We start from the raw sequence: 20,171 nt of genomic DNA, 5'->3' as shown, positions 1-20,171 counted from the left end.
TATGCCCCTCCCGATCTCGGTGGAGACAAGATGGCGAGAGGGCGAGCGGGTCTGACATCATGTCGAATGGACGGCACTGCATGGCTGACAAGCACGTGGAGCTGGCGATCGTCTCTATGTAGGGGCTTCTCGATGTTGAATGTGGATTGGTGATTGTAATTCGTTTAGAACTTTTGGGGGAATTTTTTTTATTTGTTTGACCCCGCGGTTAATCACCTGACCCATGCAGGCCTCAGGATCGAAGAAATTCTAGCTTGCAAGTAAATACATTCATTCATCCATCCTTCAGACATCCTTCGATTATCTCTTCTTCACAGCCACCATATTCGGGTTATATTTTGCCTTGTTTTCCTCCGCCTTCGCGGCATATCTCTCCCGTGCCAGCTCGATCTTCGACTTCGGTCGTTCTCCAGAACCGTCCTGACTATCAAGGCCCTTCGCCTTAGCCGCCCATTCTCCTCGTCGTCGTTTGTACAGATCCATGGACCAGTTTCTCCAGACGGCGCGGCCGACGAAGGAATCTCGGAGCGCAAACTCATGTTGCGATAATTCCTGCGCCATTCGCTCCTTGACGAAATAAAGATCTTGGGTGGCTGTCCATAGGGAATCGACAACGTGGGATCCACTGCTGTCGAGCGCAAGGTCCTTCAGATGACTCGTGAATCGCGTGGTGAACTGTCGGCGGAATTGAGTGGTGGAGGTCGGGAGAGTAAGAGCATGCTGGAGGACCCGGGAGGCAGTGGGGTCCTTGGCCAGCTGCAGGAGGGTCTCAGACGACTGGGCCAGCAGGCTCGAGAAGATCAGTCCGCTCATCGGCCCGGGGGCCGTCAACATCGTTTGGGCAAGCAGCGAGCCGTGCAGCTTCTCTGCGTTAGATGCCTGACCAGAGCCAGGCTCCTTCGATTGCGATTCCGGTCCTTCGTTGTCCCGAGAGGTTTCCTCGAGGCGTAGAATCTGATTCAGCCTTTTGGCGGGGTCTTGGTCGTAGGCAGCTTCCATAGATCGAGCAAGCGGCGCCGTGTTGACGCCTCGGACCACACATCGCTCGATCAGCACTTTAGGCACATTTGTCCGAGACCGCTCAAGAAGATTGGGAATTTGCTTAACGATGGACTCCATAGCACTCTGAAGATCGTCCTTTCCGAGTCTTTCTAGCACCCGGAGGACAACGTATCCGGCGGTGGTGTTGCGAGCGAACGAAGCGATCTGATCGCGCATGAAGTTCTTGTAGAGGCTTTTGAAGAGTTTTCCAGGCATGCAGCGCACAATGGTTTCGAGGAGACGAGATCCCACGGGGTCGTACAGTAGACCCCGGATGAAATTCGAGGTCTCGGAGCCCTCTTCGAAGTTCTCGTCAGGAATGAGTCTTCTTGTGATTGATTTCGGATCCTTCGCACTCGACTTTCCGAAATGGGACAGTTCCAAAGAAACCAGCACCTGGAGAACGGGGTTACCCACAGGGTGGGTGGCCAATGCTCGCAGATAAGTATCGTCCAACACAGACACCATATCACCCATGACCTTCTTCAGGGTGGTTTCAAAGTTCTCCGGCACTCCCTTTTTCTGCGGAACAGCATCTTCATCCTTTGTCGGTTCTGTGCCCACAGCGCCCACTCTCTCACTCTTTCGACTCGCGACAACCGAGTCGCTTGTTGAGAGATCGACCGGCTCACCAGCAAGAACCAACAGAAGAACTCGGATTGTATGCGATGCGAACCGTTCCGTCAACAAGTATCCCCAGTTTCCTTCCAGTTCCTGGACGACCTGCATGAACATCTCCGCAAGCGACAGCTCGGGTTCGGGCTCGTCCTCCTCATCACCGTAGTCTTTGATTTCCTTGGTCTTTGACGGCTTTTGCGTCACACCAGGCGCCGCATTGATGAACAGTGTTTCGCAGCAATGGCTCGCGAACCGATGCTGAACGAGGTGCAAGAAATGGCCCAGGAACTTATTGAACAGCCTCCGGATCTGGCGAATGTCGGACATCAACATGAGTTTCTCCATAAGCCGAGAGCAAGATTGACTGCATGAGATCTTCAACTCCTTGCCATTGGCCTCCCTGTACACACTATCGATAAATAGTCGCCGCTCCTCCGCATCCTGGAACTGGTTCAATTCCAGCATCTCGCCCGCGCGGGAGAAATACTCCTGCTCTTCGGGATCGAGAAGACCGTAGAAAGGTATGTCACTCGACGGCGCGCCATCCTGTCCTTGGTCCTGGACTTGGTCTTGAGGTTCTTCGAGGGGAATGTAGTCGGCGCCTTCGTTGAACTCGGGGGTCTCGATCTCCATCTCGTCCGTCGAGGGCTTCAATCGCTTGGGGGCGGCATCTTCGGGCGCTTCGTCGCGCTTTCGCTTCGCTGCATCTTTGTCGGCCTTTTCGGCGGCACGACGGCCTCGTTTCTGATTTTCACGGGGCATGGTGCAATAATTCCTGCAGGGGAGGATGTGAGAGAATTGTTGATCGGACTGGATTCTTTTTTGCGCAGGGAATTTTTTTTTTTGGGATAAGCGGTGGTCCGAGCGTTACTTCCGCGGAATTGAGCGGTGTTTGCTCGGTTTGCACTCTACGGCCTCAACTAAGTATTCGAACGGGCGATGAAGTATGTTCAACACATGAGATCATTCATTTTGATGACGAAATACAAGACTCCTTAATACATTGGATAATACAAATATGACCCCAGTTTCAGACGATGATTATACAGAAGAGTAGATGGCAGAAATGTGCCTTCCACACACGACATGCTGTTCCATACTGACGTTGCGAGAGCCGACCTTGCCCTTATGGCGAGGCATGATCTGGAGTCGCGCATCTTCCTTTTTGTCTTCCTTGGAACCCTCATGAGGTGCGAGAATGTAGGTGGGTTTGGACATGTTGCTTCTCTTGCCGGTTCCAAGCTGATAGTGCTCGTTTCCTCCCCACCAGAGCGCATCAAAGCCCCAGTCGTTGTCGTTGTCCAAAGACGATGTCGGAGAAGCGTCCATATGAGTTTTGTTGTCCATTACCGCTGACACGTGCGTCGTTCCCACGGAGATCTCGTGTAACCGAATGGGCGAAAGTGTCTTCTTTCGCTCATCGTATTCAAACAGACCACTCAATGGCTTCACCTTGGTAGGAGAATCTTGCAGATGAATCCATTTTCCGTTCCCGAGAGCACCCCAAATGCCTCTTCCGCAGGTCCAAGTGTCGGCGGTGATGCGGTCTAGATCACGGATTGCTGAAGGGTTTTCTCCGGGGCCAACAATCCGTTTGGCATCCACGGTGAAGAAGCTGTTGGCGCCTCCAGCTGCGATCCTGGTGGCTTTGGGAAACCAGATGTGACCACGGTAAAGCCTTGCGATGGGGATCATGGCAGGGGTATCGCTGAATGGCAATGACGGATCAAATTGCATCCCCAGCTGACCAAATGAGTTGTCTCCAAAAGCAAATACGCTGCCATCCTTGCTAAGAGCCAGCGAATGATAGTCTCCGGTAGCTATCTGGGCAATTTTAAATCCCTTGAGCGCCGTGACCTCGTGGCAGGCATCAACTGGACCTTGAGGTCGCGTGGCCCAGGCCAGACCTGGCACACCTAATTGTCCGTGAGAAGGGTAACTCTCAGTGGATGAGGCAACGGAGAAAACTCTGCCACTGCTTGTAAGAAGAAGGGCATGTTCCAAACCGCCACTGATAGAAGTTATCCTTTCGCCCAATTTCAGGCCCGGCTGAAGCAGCCGATAGCTTACCCCGGCCGTTCCGGACCAGAAGGGGACCCAAGAGCCTTCCTTGAGCTTACGGCCAGACGTTTGATCCTCCCTCGCAATCGGCAAGGAATAAACGTTTCCGTCAGAGGACAGAGCAAGAATCCGATCGTTGGACATACATAATGAGGTCAAGTTTTTGCCAGTGAGAGTCTTGGTGGGCTTGAAGTCTGTCTCCGAAAAGCCTTTACCCCATTGAACTAAGTCACCTTTATCAGTGATAGCAGCACCAGACTTTTCTCCGAGTTTGAGATCTCTCAGCACCTGGTCGTCGAAATAAGAGATCCTCCGAGGGGTCTTGATCACAGTCTCTTTCGAGTCCGGATCAACAACACTGTGGGTATTCGTTCCCCACACATAGACACCCGGACTTTTCACACTCCTTTTCTTTTGAATGAGCTCGGGACCCAATTCCCCAGTAATCTTTGACAGAGTTTTGGCATTGGGGTCGATTGGGTTCTCGATCTGAATCCCCGGGTTCGTTAGATACGAGTAGGCCACGAACGCGGCAGTTGCTGTTCCTGCAAGCCCCAACGAATTGCGAAACCAATGCGACGAAGGGGCAGACTGGCGTTCTACCCTCGGACCATGGCTGGCATATCTCTTTTGCTCCCGTATGGCAGACCGGCCATTTCGAGCAAGACGGCGAGAGGTGGCAACGACCGTCGTCGCCGATTGTCGCGAGCGAGCTGTCCACATATTGCCCTGTGACCTGAGTCCTCAAAGGTGCATAGTGTTTACTCCGGGAGTGAGAGTGGATGACCTTGGGTCTCAGTAGTAATTAGCTTTCCCCGCAGAAACCGAAGGCAAAAGAGTCCAGCTCCGCGAGACTTGCGTCAGTCGGAGCGGAGGCGGAGGGCGGCGGCAGAATACCGCATTCAAGCGGCCAGCGGAGGACAAGTTTGACCATCAGAGACCCGCCATCTGTTGTGGCTGATGGGCGGACTGCGGGAAGTTTTCTTTTCTTTATAGGGTCCAAGATCGAAGAGCATAGACTCACGTTCGTCAAAAGACTGCACCGTCACGATGCGCCAGCAGACAAAGGGACCGCGATCCCGTCGACAGACAGTCCCGTCTCGCACGCCCCAGCAGTTCCAGGCTCAGGAGACGCAGGAAACCAAACTCGAGCCGGAGGGTCTGGATGCGATTGCGGACATCCATAATGAGTTAGACTTCATTGAATGGTACAATGAAGTTGAAGACAGCTTGCTGGAATCCAGCTACGATGAATACCAGTGAGTACTGTTGCGGGCGCACGCTAGGCAAAGGAGCCAGGCTGACCATTATGGGAATTAGAGCGTGCCTTCATGAGCTGCAGATGTCCAAATCCCACCTCGACTCCCTCTTGACCGACACCTCCTCTACCCTCAAAGTTCTCAGCAGTCTGTCCCAGGACTTTCAGGCGGTGGAATTGCAGACCTCTAAATTTCAGAAGCAATGCGAGGGGCTCTTATCTGCTCAGAAGCGGGACTCGGAATTGGTGTTAGACATTCAGGAGAATCTTCAGTATTACGAATTCCTAGATCCTGCGTCAAGAAGACTTAATGCGCCGGGTGCGGGCAACACTGTTCGCGGGCAGGACTTCTCGGATATGCTTAGACGGCTAGACGAGTGCTTGGACTATATGGAGACACATGTTCGTATCGTCTGGGTAAGCATTGTTCAAGGAAAGCTTACTGACTCTCCCACAGCCAGATCAAAAGGAATCCAGTGTATATCGGTCCAGGTACAGGCTACTTCTAACCCGTGCTCTTACTCTCATCCGAGGACACTTTGTCGCCGCCCTGCGTGACGTGTACTTAAGCGCTTCGAAGAAAATCGCGGACAAGCAACTGAATGACACAACGATGTCCGCCCTACTATATGCTAAGTTTAGGGTCGGCGCACCGGAACTAAAGCAGATTGGTCTTGAAATCCAAAAGAGAGCAGTCCCTCCTTTGGACCCTGACCAAGGGACGGAAGCTGAATACCAGAGTCTTCTCAACGAACTTCATGCTAACTATGCTGCCACACGTGGCAAGCTCATCATTCCGCTGGTGCATAAGAACCTCAATGATATTGCGCAGGCTCCGAGTACCTCGAAGGACCTTGTCGCCTTCGCCCGCGGAAGTATCAGCTACGTGCGCGGCGTGTGCTTGGACGAGTTTGATCTGTGGGAAGAATGGTTCCATGGCCAGGGCGGCTTATACGATTTCCTGGAAACGCTATGCGAACCTCTCTACGATCACCTTCGACCCAAGATCATTCACGAAGACAAGATCATCCGACTGTGCCAGCTTTGCACTCTACTCCAGACCCGCTATCTGTTCGATCAGGAGGAAGAAACAGAGCACACGGATGCCAACCAGCTCGATTTCTCCTCCCTGATTCAGCCGGCATTGGAGGATGTTCAGACTCGCCTCGTCTTCCGAGCGCAAGCTTTCCTCCGCGATGAAATCGAACGGTACAAGCCCCGTCCGGAAGATCTCGATTACCCAGCTCGCAACCGACCGGTCTCAATCACTGTCACTGAAGGCCAGATCTCCGGCCGAAAGGTTGCCCCTGCAGATGCCTTAGTGAATCTATCCACTCCAGCCAAGCAAGCCGAAGACAGTGCCGACGCGCCCACGGATCAAGATTCTAAGTGGGACTTTGAATCGCAAACCGCCTTAAGTGGCTGGTATCCAACCCTGCGCAAGGCCATATGGCTTCTAAGCCGGATATACCGACTAGTCAATGTAACCCTCTCTATCCTTCCCCTCTCCAGTAATATTATGCGCGCCCAAACTGACAAACATACCAGTCTACCGTTTTCGATGATCTAGCACACCAAATCGTCCACCAAACTATCCTATCCCTCCACCACGCGAGCTCCCTCATGTCCAGCAAATCTGCCACAGACAGCCAACTCTTCCTCATGAGCCACCTCCTCATCCTCAAACAGCAAATTGTCGCCTTCGACATCGAATACGTCGCCCCAGAGGTCTCCTTCGACTTCTCCGGCATGACCAACACCTTCTGGGAGTTGCGTGAACGCGGCGGTCTCTTCAACCCGCGCAACCTGATGCGACTCGTCGGACACGGCCTCCTCCCGCGGGTCGTCGAGAACATGCTCGACGCCAAGGTCGAGCTAGACGGACGTCTCCGCACTGTCATCAACGACTTCATCGACGACTTCGCCACCAAAATGACCGCCTCCCTTCCCGCCCAATTCATCGACACGCGAAACCTCCAGCGCGGCGAACTCATCTTCCCTACCTGCCGCACCATCGAGTCCGAGGTCCCCGCCCTCCGCAAGTGCCTGGTCGATTACCTCGACGACACGCGCATGCGGGAAACCCTCGTCGGCGCGGTCCAGGACCGCGTCATCCAGATCTACGAGGATTTCTTCGACAAGTACATCTCCGCCGAAAAGAGCAAGGGGAACGCGGTCAGCACGCGGAAGGGTAAAGGGCGCGAGGACGCCGTCTGGGACGTCGATACGTTTTCCGAGTGGTGTGAGGGTATCTTCCGGGTTGGCGTGGCGATGGCATCTCTGGAAGAAGATGGAGATGATGGCACAACGAGTCGGAGTCTCAGTGTGAGTGGCTCGGCTAGTCTGGCGTCTCATCGTCGGTCATAGACAGTTCCATGATCACCTTTGCAGATAAAGATATCAATACCCTTTTGTTATGAAGACTCGTACATTGTATATAGCAAGCGAAGCATATTGCATCAGATCATATTTTCACCGTTTCATTCAAACAAACCGAGGCAAAATAACAAAAGTAACTCTGACGGGCGCGAGACTAGACCAGGTTATTATGTACGGAGTAGACCATGCAAGACCAACCTGGCAAATAGTCCCTCCGCCCCCGCGCTCTTTCCCGGCAGAACCACCCCCCAAGAACCCCTCCCCTCATACAAAATCGCGTCCCACCACCTCAAAAAAGCTAATAGCTCAAATCTGAAACCAGAGCCCGATAGCTAGTAGTTTTGTGCACCAGATAAATAATTTATACAAAAGGCATCGTCTATCTGGTGACGCAAGCGCCTTGCAAACCGTAGAGCCCATACAAAATCTGTTATTTATCATCCTGACCACTCCCAAATGATCATCTGAGAGTTGTGGTTTTTTAGAGTTTGGGTCAGGTGATTTGGTTCCAATGAGGTTGCCTGACCCATCAGGCAGCGGTATGGTTGTGGTGCCTTACCCTTCAGGCAACAACATGGCTACTCGAGAAGGCAGGCAGTCGTGTGAACTCCCATCTACTCCATACACCCCACCAGGTACTCCGGAGAGGGTCCTTGGTATTATGGTGAGTTGTTCAAGAGAAGGATCGAGAGTCAAGGTCATTCATTGGATACAATCGGGTGGTTATTTGGTTGCTATTTACCCGGGGGAAGATTATTACTTCTATATTTGCGCTCTCTTGGCTTCGAGCTGAGTTTTATATCGGTAGGTATTTACTTCTCTCGTGTCATCTTTCTTTCTAGCGGCTGTCTACAGTGGATGGTTGTGGGTTGAAATCAAATGGGATATCATGTGGAAAGCAATAGTATAGAAAAGAAGCCTAAAAATGCAATGGACCCCCGTCCATCCCGATGATCAAGCGGCGCGTCAAGCAATTGCGGATAAGAAAGAAATACAGAAAGTAAACTGGAGAGAGAAAATATCAATATGTCCATGACAATAGAGTAGAGAGAAAACCATTCTTCGTCGTCGACCGAACAGACACAGTCTAGCTCGGTAGAATCAACATCAACATAATTGCTAAAAATCATGTACATGGTAAAGATAATCAAATGTATCCATAGGTAAAGTAAAGTAAGGTAGTCTTGTGAAAATGTTTTTGCTTTGTTTTGCTTTTTTGTGTTGCGGTTTTTTTGTTTCCTTTTTTTCTCTCTGTCTGTTTTAGGTCCAACAATTTTTTGTCTTCATTTTTCGGGATCCATCTTTCTTGTGTTTTTCCTTTTTCCGTAGTGAAACTCAAATCAATCAAATAAAATAACCATTCTTCTTCTTTCTTTTGTGGAATTGTTTTGCGTCGAACAAAATGACCAGCAGAAACAAATGGTATCAACCGCGTGCGCCGAGAAAATGCTCCGAAGTAATATAAGTATAAAACTTTTGTCTTCCGGTTCCATGACGAAAGATGCAAGATCAGGATGGAGGTAATCATGGGAGGAGGGGGGGGGGGGTGAGAAAAAGAAAAGAGAAAGAAATTATGATAATAAAGAACTTCCGACAGATACTGTCGATTTTGATATAAGATGATAACTCGGCGGGTCATGAGCGGATCGTGACGCAAAGAAAGGCAAACAGAATTAATGGCGGGTGCTATTTTGCTCGTAGCTGAAGGGGGTCTGGAAATGCATGCTGGCGCTGAGACCGAAGGGATCTGCATCTAACATGGGCTCGTAATTGCCGAGGAGTTGATTTGGATTGTTATATGCACCGTTGGATCCCTCCGCCGCGTGAGGATTGAAGTGTCCGAGACTCTGAGTTCCCATGGAATGCGATCCTGAGGGTACTGATGCTGCCGGGTTGAAGCCAGGCACATAAGGAGACGCTCCGACTGACGATTCGTGCTCCTCATCAATCAAATCCGCTTGGGCGTCATATTCTTGTTCTGGTCGATCTAGTCAGTCCGCCTGGCCCTAGGATATTGGCTCTGATGAGATGCGATCAACTTACCGAGTTGGTCATAATGCTTTTGGAATGGGGAAGGATAATATGCAGACGGAACGCGAGCAGCGCGAGGACCCGTTCCCGGCACGGCGGACTTGGGTTCGCTTGCTTCCGACGGCGCGACACTCATAGGCGGAGATGCCTGACTAATATTTCGAGAATGCGACAGCATCTGCGACCGAGATTGCTGCGCTTGTTGCGGATCGACGCCCACCGGCGACATGGCACCCTGGAAGCCAAAACCCGGGGATTTGGCGTGGGACGGGGACGACACGTGCGACGAGGGCGTGCCTTGATATTGAGGCGACGGGATGCCGTATGCTCCATCCCGGTTCTGTGACAGGCCAAACGGCTCTCCCTTGGGCGCGATGCCGGTCGGATGTCGCTGGGCCGTATTTCGATTGATTGCCGCCCGTTCTAACGACGGCGGCTTGGCCGCCATCGGGTTGGGTTTCCCGGGACCGCCGGGGGTGGCGGCCTTCAGGCGCAATTCGGCTTGTACATCGATGCCTGATGGAGGTTAGACCGCTGTAGAGGGAATAGGTGCTCAAGGTGATGGAATTGGAACGGGAAGTAAGAGAAGGGAAGAGAAAAAGGAAGATAAGGGACATAGAAAAGCCAAGGACTATGACGCACCTTTCTCAAGCAAGATACGCTCTAGGAGAGAGTTCTTATAGCGCAGCATCAGACACTCGTCAGCAGCCGTCCGGTGATTTTGTTGCAGGGTCTGCAGGGTGTCTTCATTGCGCTTGATGGTGGATTCGAGTTGGCGGATGTACTCAGTGCGACGTTCGCGAAACGCAGCCTGGGCCTGCCGATTGCGTTGCTTACGCTCTTCGGAGGTGGCATAGATCTAGGGAGCTGGGTCAATAAACCGAAAGATAAGAAATAAAAAGAAGAAAAAGGATCGGGGCCCCACGGAGATCAGAACAGAACAAGGAACAAATGATAGAAGTACAACTGGGGAACTAAAGGGACAAGGGGGTAAAGGAAGGGGGGGGGGATGAGGTGATAAGGGAGAGACAATCAATCAATCAGGACGAGATGTGATGCATAACGCCGCTGATAAATCGATGAAGGAACGATAGAACGATAGAGCGATAAAGCAAACAAGATAAAGTAAGATAAAAGGGCCGATAATCCAGGATAAAATGCGGGGCCCCGGATTTCATAAATAAAGGGGGAAGATGCTGCTTCTTTTTTTTCTCTTACGTACAGGTTTCCTTCCTCCCTTTCGCTTTTGCGTCTGGGCCACGTCCTGCGTCAGGATCTCGCCTTCAGCTTCGGGCGTCGACACGGCGGAACTGATTGATCCCTCGATGGGAGGTTCGGGCTTAGGTACGACCTCCATGTCATTTTGATTTGAATGCGACGTGTCCACCATAGAGACCATTGGAATTATATTGAGGGAGACACGATTATCACCCTCTTTGTCCTCTTTCCTTTCCTTTCTTTTCTTTTTTTTTTTTTTTTAATGACGTCGTTCTCCCCTTACGTGTGGTAAGTCACACCGGATCCGTGAGGAGAATGATCAAATAAAAAAATCAAAAAGAAGAGGGTAAAAAGGATAAGGGACCAAGATGGAATCGATCAATCCCCAGATACACCGACCCCCGATATGGCCGTGGACTGATTAACCAGCTCTAGGGTAGACAAGAACCACCACCGGAGAAAAAAAAATAAAATAAAGAAAAAAAAAATAAGTAGGACAGGAACCTTTTTCCCCGGCGGGGTGGGTTAAAGCGAACAATCAACGGGATAGACAAGAATCAGGCGCAAGAAACGCGCGGCTGGGCGGATGGAAGGGACGTGCGAGCAAAGCCAGAGATTAGCAAGAGGGCCAGTAAAAGGCGTGACATAAAGGAAATTGACGATGGATAAAGAGATAACCAACACGGTGAGATGGGCAAGTAGAGAGGGAGGAAGAAGGGGAGGCGGGTGTGGGAAAGATGTGAGGTAAAATTATTTACTAAAAAGAACCGGATTGTTATTAAGGAAAAAAGAACACGAGGGAAAAAAGAAAAGAAAAAAAAAAAGAAAAGTGCGGGAGGAACCAACGATGGAGAAAGGAAGGTCGCTCTGTCTGTTTGGGTCAGGCAGACGACGAACCGATGAGGGGTCTTCTTCTCTTGGTTATTATTATTATTCTTCTTCTTCTTGATTCCCTTTCCTGACCCGTCCCTCTCTGTTCATCTTCCCTCTTCCCTCTTCCAACTATCGAACTCCCAAGACAATAAATCCAAAGGGAAAAAAAAGAAGAAGAAAAAAAAAGACAGATTTCCTTCCTCAAACAGATGAGATCATTTCCCCTCCCCTCCCCCTCTCTTCCCTTCGCAGGTACTCCGTACAGTAAGAATCTTCTCTCCTCTCGGCGACGGCACGACGCGATCCACTTCTCAAGGTCAGACCCGGCCGAAGATCCGCTTAGTTCGAGGCACCAGACTCGTCACTGCCTCCGTTTCGCCTATTTGACCCCATGCAGGCAACGAGTGGAGAGAGTCGGTGACAGGCAATTGGCAACCAGCTGGAAGCCTGGAACGCTGGACAGCAACAGGCCGACTCTGACCGAACGAACAACCAACATTGGCCTTGACCACCACGGAATGTTGCAAAGCATGTATCTCCTGGCTGGCTTCCCTCGTTGGAGTCAAACCACCTTCAGACGACGAGAATTGGAGTAACTAGTTACAGGTGGTATTTGATGACCGATGGCTTGTTGGAGAGGCGTCGAATGGAGGCGCGTTTTGTCCGCGGAGAAGTTCCGCTTGGGACCGACCGTCACTCGCCCCGTCAGAGTTTTCCGTATGGCAGTTACGGCCCTTACGGTATTCTATTCGATGCCCATTCAATGCTATTATATAATATATATCCTAATAGCTGTCTCAGGTTTCGCGTGGAATGACATGTGACTTGGGGGAGGCATTTCCGGGGTGATTTGCTATGGACTCTGGAGTACGGAGCAGTAGATATTCTTGACTCTCGAGTCGCTTCAGATTGAGATCACAGCGTGTCCCCAGGGGTGCCCCCTGGACAGAGTATGGTACACCGTAGTAGGTACACTGTAGTAAGTACACCAATACAGGCACACCGGTACCGGTCGCGAGTTTCCGTGTTAGCGTCCGTTGCACTGCCAGTCTGAGTCTGTCTTCTCAGCTCTCACCGGAGAGAAGGACGAAAGACTGGAAATCGAAGCAACGTAGGCGAAAGGACATCACGAGGTCCAGCCACCGTGGGATGGAATGCGATCATCTGAGGCCAGGGCGATGGTCTGATCGAGCCGGTCGCTTGGCAGGGATCGACAGGACAGATTCCTCTAGTTGGGTAGTCCACGACCGACCAACGACCGATGTAACGAGCAGGATATGACTTCAGACTTGGCATTGGAATGAGAAGTACTCCAGAGTAGAATCTAGAAGCTCGTCGGACGCCTCGGACTACCGAGATTCTCGTATAATGAACGGGGCACCTAAACTTTGAGATGGCATGGCATGTTGGGAAACTTACCTTCGTTATCCCGAGCCGGTCACGATGGTCTTTTCCCTGGAACTCATTCTCTCCGCCCCCAACCCTGCAGTCAAATCATTCCAATTCTTTTATACCAGTAGCTATACTAGAACCGAGAACCCCCCAGGATGAAGTATACTGATCATGACCGAACAACCGCGGTGGTCGGCTCGTCGGCTTTCTCCTCCCTCTCGGCTTAGTCATGCCTTCCGCTCCTCCATTTCTCTCAATCTTCACATGCGATCCTCTTCCTCCGTAGAGTAGATTCATTCCATCCCGGCGCCATCTCTGACTCTCGTCCCCTTCCCTCCTGTCCACTCACTACATCCTCCTCCTTGCATCTGCAACCGGTACCTCGACCAGTCGGATAGCATGGCCTCCTCGTCGGCGCCCCCCGCGGTCGATCCTCGCGAGGAACACCCCGCCGAACAGACTACAGCAGCGGCGGCGGAGAAGGAGAAGAGCAGCTCAGACAACGCGAACACGAGTCCCCCCTCGACATCGACAGATTCAACGCAATCGCAAGCCCTAAAACAACCTAGCCAAACAGCCGCGCAAGATGATGACGATGATGACTCCGACTTCGACGAGCTAGATGGTAGGTTGATACCAAACCCACCCAACCCCGCCAAAATCTTCTCCGCGCACCAGCCCACATCCATACCAAGCATGATCGCTACAACTCAACTTCATCGCCTCATCAATCCATTTCTGTCCTTGTCCACGTGATGGGCCACAATAAATCAACCGAACTAATCAGTACTCTATCCCTCCCCAGACGTCCTCGATAACTTCAAACCCACCCCCGCAACGGCACCCAAAGATGCTGCCGCTTCGGCTACCACCTCTCCCGCCGCCGGCGCGTCAGGCGACGCTCCCCTCGATGCCGATGGCGAATTCGACGAAGCAGCCTTCATGAAGCAACTCGAAAAAGACATGGCGAACATGATGGGTCAGCAGTCCGGATCCGCCCCGGACAGCGCCCACCTCGCGGACATCGAGCAAGGCGCTGACGCCTTCACCAAGCAACTCGAGGAAAGCGGCATCCCGCCGGGCGATTTCATCAAGCAGCTGTTGGCCGACGTCATGGCCGAAGAGGGCGCGTCGCCTTCTGATCTGGGAGCTAGCGCCGCGGCGGCCACGGGCGCTGCTACCGCTGTGGGTGCGGGTGCCGCGGCGGCTGTGTCGGCTTCTGCTGGAGGAGGCGATAAGAAAGGAGGAGCGCCGGCGCCGGAATCGTTCAACGATGCGATTTCTAGAACGATTAACCGCATGAAAGAGTCGGGCGATAAGGCGACGGCGGCGGCGTCGGAGGACGACATCTCGGATGATCTGCTGGCGCAACTGATGAAGGCCGTGGAGGCGGGTGCGGGCGCCGGCGAGGGAGATGGAGAGGACGGGGATCTGGCGAAGATGTTCATGGGGATGATGGAGCAGCTGTCCAACAAGGAGATGCTGTACGAGCCCATGAAGGAACTGCATACGAAATTCGGACCGTGGATCGCGGAGAATAAGGGCAAGGGCAAGGTGTCCGATGAGGATATGAGTCGGTACGAGATGCAGGCCGGCATCGTCAGCGAGATTGTGACCAAGTTCGAGGAACCGGGATACACGGACGAGGACTCGAAATGTCGCGAGTACGTATGGGAGAAGATGCAAGCGGTGAGTTTCTCTGGCTATCGATGGTGAAACCCGATAATGATCAACTGACATGGACTTCTAGATGCAATCGGCCGGCAACCCTCCCGAGGAATTGGTTGCCAATCCCTGGGACGACTCGAAAGGAGGTGTTCCGGACTGCCCGCAGCAGTAAATTAACAAGACATACGGAGTAGTGTGAGACTGTCATCTTGCATGAGGCTCTCTTTTGGTTTACCAAGCTGCCATCTTTGTACTGTACATATATGTCGATACCCTTATTCACAGTCTTAAAATCCGGTCCGTCTGTACTATGTACATCAAACAAAAAACGCCATGACCAGTATCCCAGTGACATAGTAGGTAAAAGCCCAAAGCAACAAATACTCCGTATAATATGGAAGCAATCAAACGATCGCCTCTGACCTCTGAAATCACCCACTCATATCCATATCTTGACTAGGCGGCTGCGCCAAATCCATAAAGATGTCATCGTACTCCTCATCACTGAACGAGCCGGCATCTTTAGACCCATTATAGCCACCCCCCTGGCCAGGATTCATAGCTGCTGCATGATCAGATCCCCAAGGTCCCATGTGCGCCGCATCCTCCTGTCTCAGGTACTCTTCTAGAGCGATTTCATCTAGATCAGAGAAGACGAATGTTAGCGATAACCCACTAGGAAATGAAATGGGCGGGGACAGGGACACCGTACCTTCAACACTCAACTCCACCTCCTGCTCCTCATCCTGCGCAACATCACCTTCAAAGTCCAAATCCAAACCCCCCGCGGCCAGCCTTTCCGCTCTCCGTCGCATTGTCTCCCCCCACCTCTTCTCCTCCGCGACATGCTCCATCAGCGCTAGCTGCTCGCCGCGGTTCTCGAATCGTCCCGCATCGCGCTCCTGCTTGATGCGGTTCAGGAAGGCGTTGCGACGCGTCGAGCGCGCCGTTGGCGATGAGGACGCCGTGTAGGAGCGCGGTTGGTTGGATAGCGGGTTGGAGATCTTGGTGGCGTAGCGGTGCGCGTAGGTGGGTTGGGCTGTGCGAGGGGAGGGAGATGTGGGTGTTTGTTGAGGGGAGAATGCGAATGCGGTGGCGGTGGAGGGAGAGGGAGAGGGAGACCATTGCGTGTTTGTGTTTGTGATTGGGCATGGGCTTGGGTTCGCGGTTCCGGTTGAGGTCGTTGCGGATGGGTCTGTGGGTTGGAATTGGAATTGGAATTGCGGCTGGAAGGAGAATTGGGACGGCGAGGGCGACGTCGGGGAGGAAGCAGGAGCTGCGGCTGTTGTTGTCGTCATGGGGCGCGAAGGTGTGGTGTTTGCGCGGCGCGGCGAGAGAGGAGATGGGCGGACTGGGGTGAAGGGGACGAATTGTTGAGGCATGGGTGTAGCGAACATCATCTTGTCTGTAGGATTTTGTTCCGTCTCAAAGTAGGTAGGTAGGTGGGTATCTCGGAGATGATCGAGACCGTGGTTCGAGTGGCGGGATGGGGACGGGGACGGAAACGGGAACCGGACGCGTCGGATGGGGGTTTGTTCTCGGATTGGAAGGGGGAATTGGTCGATTTTGATGCGATGAGATTGAAGATGGTTAATTCGTAGAGGGAAGGAGAATAGATAGGGAATTGTCATGGGAGTACGGGGTAGGAGTAGATAAAGGTAGGGAGCGGAGTGGCCAGCCTCCGCCGCGACTTCGCGGCGCGTCGGGTCCGTCTGGCGCGCTAACCTGCTTGGGGTATATTGCATTCCTGAGGCTGCCATCGGGGCTGTCTACGTGCACAACACCCCTCGGTTCTGATTGCACGACATCCCTAATTAGGAAGCTGGCCCCCCGTGGCTCTTGTCAATTTCCTATGGGTTCCCTGGCAATGGAGAGATATTGTGACGTCTATCGTTGGGTTTGGATGGAATATCGTTCTTAGTTTTATGTCCAGATGAATATGGAGCTGGGGGAGGGACACAATCCACGGCTGTTGACCCTACCAGTTGGATATGTCAACCCGCTCAAAGGTCTCATCAACTAAAGCTATTTGTCTATGTCTCAATCATCGTAAATAGTATCTTGGCAAGAGAACTCAATTAGCAGTTTGTGGCTCGCGTTGACTCTTTTGATGATCGTTCCCCGCTTCCTGGGAGGTGGACCTCCGCTCGGTGATCCTTCCCCGTGGGGTGGAGCTTTGGGTCTCTCGGAATTTCAGCGCAAGTATGGAGCTTATGACGCGGATCTTGATCAATGGGCGATTCCTTTCTGACAAGACGTCCGTGGGAACTGGAACGGGCTCGGCTGGTATCATCCTTGGTTGTATCATGGCGCCAGTCATCACTTCACGATTTGGCCGCAAGATGGGTTTCATGGCCTTGTCATGTCTTATGACCGTCGGTGTCATCTTGGAGTCTAGTGCCCTTACGTCCTTCTGGCAGCTGGCCGTTGGGAGAATCGTCGTTTACTCGGGTATTGGATTGGCTTCGAATGTCGTTCCCACGTACTTATCGCAATGTTCGCTCCAGCGTGTTCGAGGTAAGTCTTTTATAACATTTGTTTGACGAGAGTGGGATCTAAGAGTATAGGCGCCTTTCTGTCGCTTTATTCATTCTTCACGTCGTTTGGCGTTTTCATCGCAACCCTTGTTGTCTACCTATGTCGCAACAGAAGCGATAGCTCTCAGTATCTGTATGGACGTGATCTAATTCTTTCTTCCTGTTTGATTTCAAAGCTGACCGCATCTTCAAGGATCGTGATCTGCTGCCAACTATTCGTCCCAGTTGGCTATCTACTCGCCTACCCGTCCCTCCCCGAGCCCCCCGATATCTTGTTTACCGGGGTAAATTTGCCGAAGCAGAAGCGGTCATGAAAAAGCTATCCAATCGCCCGGAGACGATTTCGCAAGAGATTGAAATGCTGCGGGTTCAAATCGACGAACAGCGAGAGCTCCATAAAGCGACGACGGTCCTGGACTGTTTCAAAGGCACCAATCTCCGACGAACGGTTGCGGCGATGGGTGTTCAAATCCTCCAACAAGCGCAAGGAGTGTCGTTCATTCAAAATTTCATCGTCACGTTTATGCAGCAGATGGGATTCCCAGACCCGCTCCAGACTAACGTCCTCGTCACCGGGTGTTCCTTTGTTTGCCATTTCATTACGTTCATCACGTTCGACAAGCTGGGCCGCCGCAACTCCCTCTTCCTTGGCTCTGTCGGCCTCGCTGCTACCATGCTGGGCACGGGAGGGGCTATTGAATCGAGTCCGATGGTCGCCGATCTTTCCTCGCAAGCAAAAGCGCCTGTGCCGCGTTGCTGATCCTGTGGTATTGTATCTACGGCTTCACGTGGGGTCCTGGGTGCTGGATTGTCACCGGAGAGATTGGAACCGGTCAGCTTCGCGAGCGTGCGGTGTTCCTGGCATCCATGGGTGGCTTTCTCCCGTCGGTTCCGATTAACTTCGTCAATCCCTATGTACAGGGTGCCATTGGTGGGCGAGTCACTTTCATCTACGGGGCGTTCTCGGTCGTCTCGTTATTCTTTGTGGGGTTCTGTATACCGGAGACCAGCCGACGATCGCTGGAAGAGTTGGATGAGATGTTCCAGGAAAGAGTTCATACCTGGAAATTCGATAAATGTGTTCCGGCGTTGGAGCTGAGATTGCGAAGTTGGACCACGCCGGGCTTTCTAAGCATGTGGAACTTTCCGAACGGAAAGACATCAAGGTGGATGTTTCGACACGAGAGTGAATTGGGGATACCACACGGTAACTGGCTAGGGCTGGATATGGTAAGTATGTTTTCCAGAAAGAGAGGACCTTCTTTCGACCCGGCGACATTAGAAGGCTGATGTAGTTGGATGGAGATTCTTCTTTGTATCACTATCACGGCTGTTATCATCTGATTAACCAAGGGTTTCATTCAATGCTCTCTCCTTTGACTATGGTACTGCTGCCACGTTACAAAAGCCCCAGCTTGATGTATATTCTTATGGGATTTCTTATGTATGTCTGAGTCTACCGTAAAAAAAGACCGGGTCCTCAAAGTGGAAGATAGTATGATTTCTTCTTCATACCGAGGAGGTTGTTCACCTACCGCTCTTGAAGACTAGGCTTGCTAGCAACTCTAAACTAATAGACGGTGACGGTTTTGTGCCAAGGTTCTGCCTGTTCATCAATATCGGGAAAACATAGAAGACGACAACCATGTATGTATGTTGGTAGAGTCGATAGTTTGCCAACCCATCTCACTCCATCGTTGTATGGACGTTTCAATTGGGTTGAGGTGGAAGGGGGAAAGAAGTGAGAGTCCCCTGACCAGGCTATCTAGCTGGATGGACTACAAGTATTTATGGATTTAATTAGGCTTGATCTAAATGTAAGTGAGTAAATAGAATTAAATTTAAAGGGAAGACCTGCTATGCATCAATCATAATTAAGCGTGATAATCAGGAGAACAAAAGAAGGCACTGAAAGACCAAGTACGTTCTTCTTTGGCCGCTCGAAATGCGTCACAAATGCTATGCAGGTTTGCAATTTTCTCGACGGGAATACGACTGTCTGGGTGGATTTGTAGAAGAAAAGACTTTAGGTTTTCAGCCGCTTCTTCCTGACTAAGAGATATTTTTCGCCCCTGGTATTCTGGATTCAGAGTGTAGTTCGCAATTGTGTTAAGGGTTTGAATCACGTATGTCACTCTGTCTGTCTGCAGACGCTCAGCAACATAAATTGGACATGCATAAATCATTTCGAACATTACGAGGCTCTCGAAGTCATTCCTCTTGCTGATTCTTCGAGCGTCTTTCACAATATCTGCTTCGAGGAAGTCGGGCTGCTGGCGCACAATAGGGGTAGGCTGTCCGGTGGCTTCTAATCGCTTAAGTGAGTGTCTGCAATCCATGGCCATCCGTCTTTTATGGTCTTCGATAAGTATGTCGTGGTCGCGGATTACTTCTTTGACCCCAGCGAGTTTCTGCTCTATATCGCTATTGTTCTGGTCGTATATTTGCTTCATGTTGTCTAACTATTTGCAGATACGCGTGAGCGGAGATTCGCATTCGAGTGACGGCAAAGTCTCCGAAGATTAATTTGCTTTGGTTGAATCCATGGAAGGTTGATTTCCCATCTTCTCGATCTTCTTATCTGTTATACTGGATAAAGCTGGTGGTGAGGTGCAACAGGTGGGTCGTAGGATCCTTATATAGACCTCTGTGGGCCGTGCCCTACCGGAGGCCTCCGCTAAGATAAGGGAAGGCCCGCGGATATCGCTTGAAGTGCTGCAAGGTACTTCAGGGCAGAAGGAAAAACCCTTGTGTGTACTGGACGATCGACCCGAGGCCTACGCGCTCCAGGTCTCCTACCTGAAGCCTCCCGGCACTCGTTCGGTGTCACTAGCCAGCAGGCTATCCTAGAATTGTAGAACGAGGATGAAGATGGCCAGTAAATCGATGGTATTCAAACCATCAACTAGCTCACTAACTAAGGAAGAAAACAGCAAAGAGGAAGATGCGCAGGGACGAGTAACTAGTTAACTACCTAGTTACGTGACACGGAGATGAGCAAAATGGAATGAAGGATGGTGTCAACCGTATGTGACCGCTAGTCACATAGGAGACCTTCCTATTCCGGACATCGGTATTGGTAACTACCGATCCCC

At 51.7% G+C, this 20,171-nt stretch overlaps 8 protein-coding genes across 8 annotated transcripts; 3 read left to right on the top strand and 5 right to left on the bottom strand.

Annotated features, from left to right (window-relative positions):
• Positions 1-300: 300 nt before the first annotated feature.
• nop9 (RNA-binding RNA processing protein NOP9) lies at positions 301-2,421 on the bottom strand (the record flags this gene model as incomplete). Its single annotated transcript, XM_053100008.1, has 1 exon — positions 301-2,421. One exon carries the CDS (start codon positions 2,419-2,421, stop codon positions 301-303), a length of 2,121 nt encoding a protein of 706 aa, XP_052956206.1.
• Positions 2,422-2,700: 279 nt separating this feature from the next.
• KD926_007178 (RCC1 domain-containing protein) lies at positions 2,701-4,443 on the bottom strand (the record flags this gene model as incomplete). The annotated part of the gene is made up of 1 exon (XM_053100007.1): positions 2,701-4,443. One exon carries the CDS (start codon positions 4,441-4,443, stop codon positions 2,701-2,703), a length of 1,743 nt encoding a protein of 580 aa, XP_052956205.1.
• A 327-nt stretch (positions 4,444-4,770) lies between these two features.
• KD926_007177 (Golgi transport complex subunit COG3) lies at positions 4,771-7,345 on the top strand (the record flags this gene model as incomplete). The annotated part of the gene is made up of 4 exons (XM_053100006.1): positions 4,771-4,979; positions 5,041-5,380; positions 5,436-6,461; positions 6,527-7,345. 4 exons carry the CDS (start codon positions 4,771-4,773, stop codon positions 7,343-7,345), a joined length of 2,394 nt encoding a protein of 797 aa, XP_052956204.1.
• A 1,685-nt stretch (positions 7,346-9,030) lies between these two features.
• On the bottom strand, positions 9,031-10,787 carry KD926_007176 (bZIP transcription factor; the record flags this gene model as incomplete). The annotated part of the gene is made up of 4 exons (XM_053100005.1): positions 9,031-9,335; positions 9,401-9,904; positions 10,031-10,247; positions 10,611-10,787. 4 exons carry the CDS (start codon positions 10,785-10,787, stop codon positions 9,031-9,033), a joined length of 1,203 nt encoding a protein of 400 aa, XP_052956203.1.
• A 2,483-nt stretch (positions 10,788-13,270) lies between these two features.
• pex19 (putative peroxisomal membrane protein receptor Pex19) lies at positions 13,271-14,711 on the top strand (the record flags this gene model as incomplete). The annotated part of the gene is made up of 3 exons (XM_053100004.1): positions 13,271-13,496; positions 13,677-14,560; positions 14,622-14,711. 3 exons carry the CDS (start codon positions 13,271-13,273, stop codon positions 14,709-14,711), a joined length of 1,200 nt encoding a protein of 399 aa, XP_052956202.1.
• Positions 14,712-14,970: 259 nt separating this feature from the next.
• On the bottom strand, positions 14,971-16,299 carry KD926_007174 (uncharacterized protein; the record flags this gene model as incomplete). The annotated part of the gene is made up of 1 exon (XM_053100003.1): positions 14,971-16,299. One exon carries the CDS (start codon positions 16,297-16,299, stop codon positions 14,971-14,973), a length of 1,329 nt encoding a protein of 442 aa, XP_052956201.1.
• A 444-nt stretch (positions 16,300-16,743) lies between these two features.
• Positions 16,744-17,836, top strand: KD926_007173 (putative high-affinity glucose transporter; the record flags this gene model as incomplete). The annotated part of the gene is made up of 3 exons (XM_053100002.1): positions 16,744-17,056; positions 17,107-17,168; positions 17,270-17,836. 3 exons carry the CDS (start codon positions 16,744-16,746, stop codon positions 17,834-17,836), a joined length of 942 nt encoding a protein of 313 aa, XP_052956200.1.
• Positions 17,837-18,950: 1,114 nt separating this feature from the next.
• KD926_007172 (uncharacterized protein) lies at positions 18,951-19,529 on the bottom strand (the record flags this gene model as incomplete). Its single annotated transcript, XM_053100001.1, has 1 exon — positions 18,951-19,529. The coding sequence occupies one exon, from the start codon at positions 19,527-19,529 to the stop codon at positions 18,951-18,953; it is 579 nt and encodes a 192-aa protein (XP_052956199.1).
• Positions 19,530-20,171: the final 642 nt, after the last annotated feature.

This window comes from Aspergillus affinis, assembly GCF_023601865.1.
Source record: "Aspergillus affinis strain CMG 70 chromosome Unknown NODE_40_length_256409_cov_85_802654, whole genome shotgun sequence".
In the NCBI taxonomy this organism is placed as follows: domain Eukaryota; kingdom Fungi; phylum Ascomycota; class Eurotiomycetes; order Eurotiales; family Aspergillaceae; genus Aspergillus; species Aspergillus affinis.
This window is presented reverse-complemented; position numbering and strand designations above follow the sequence as displayed.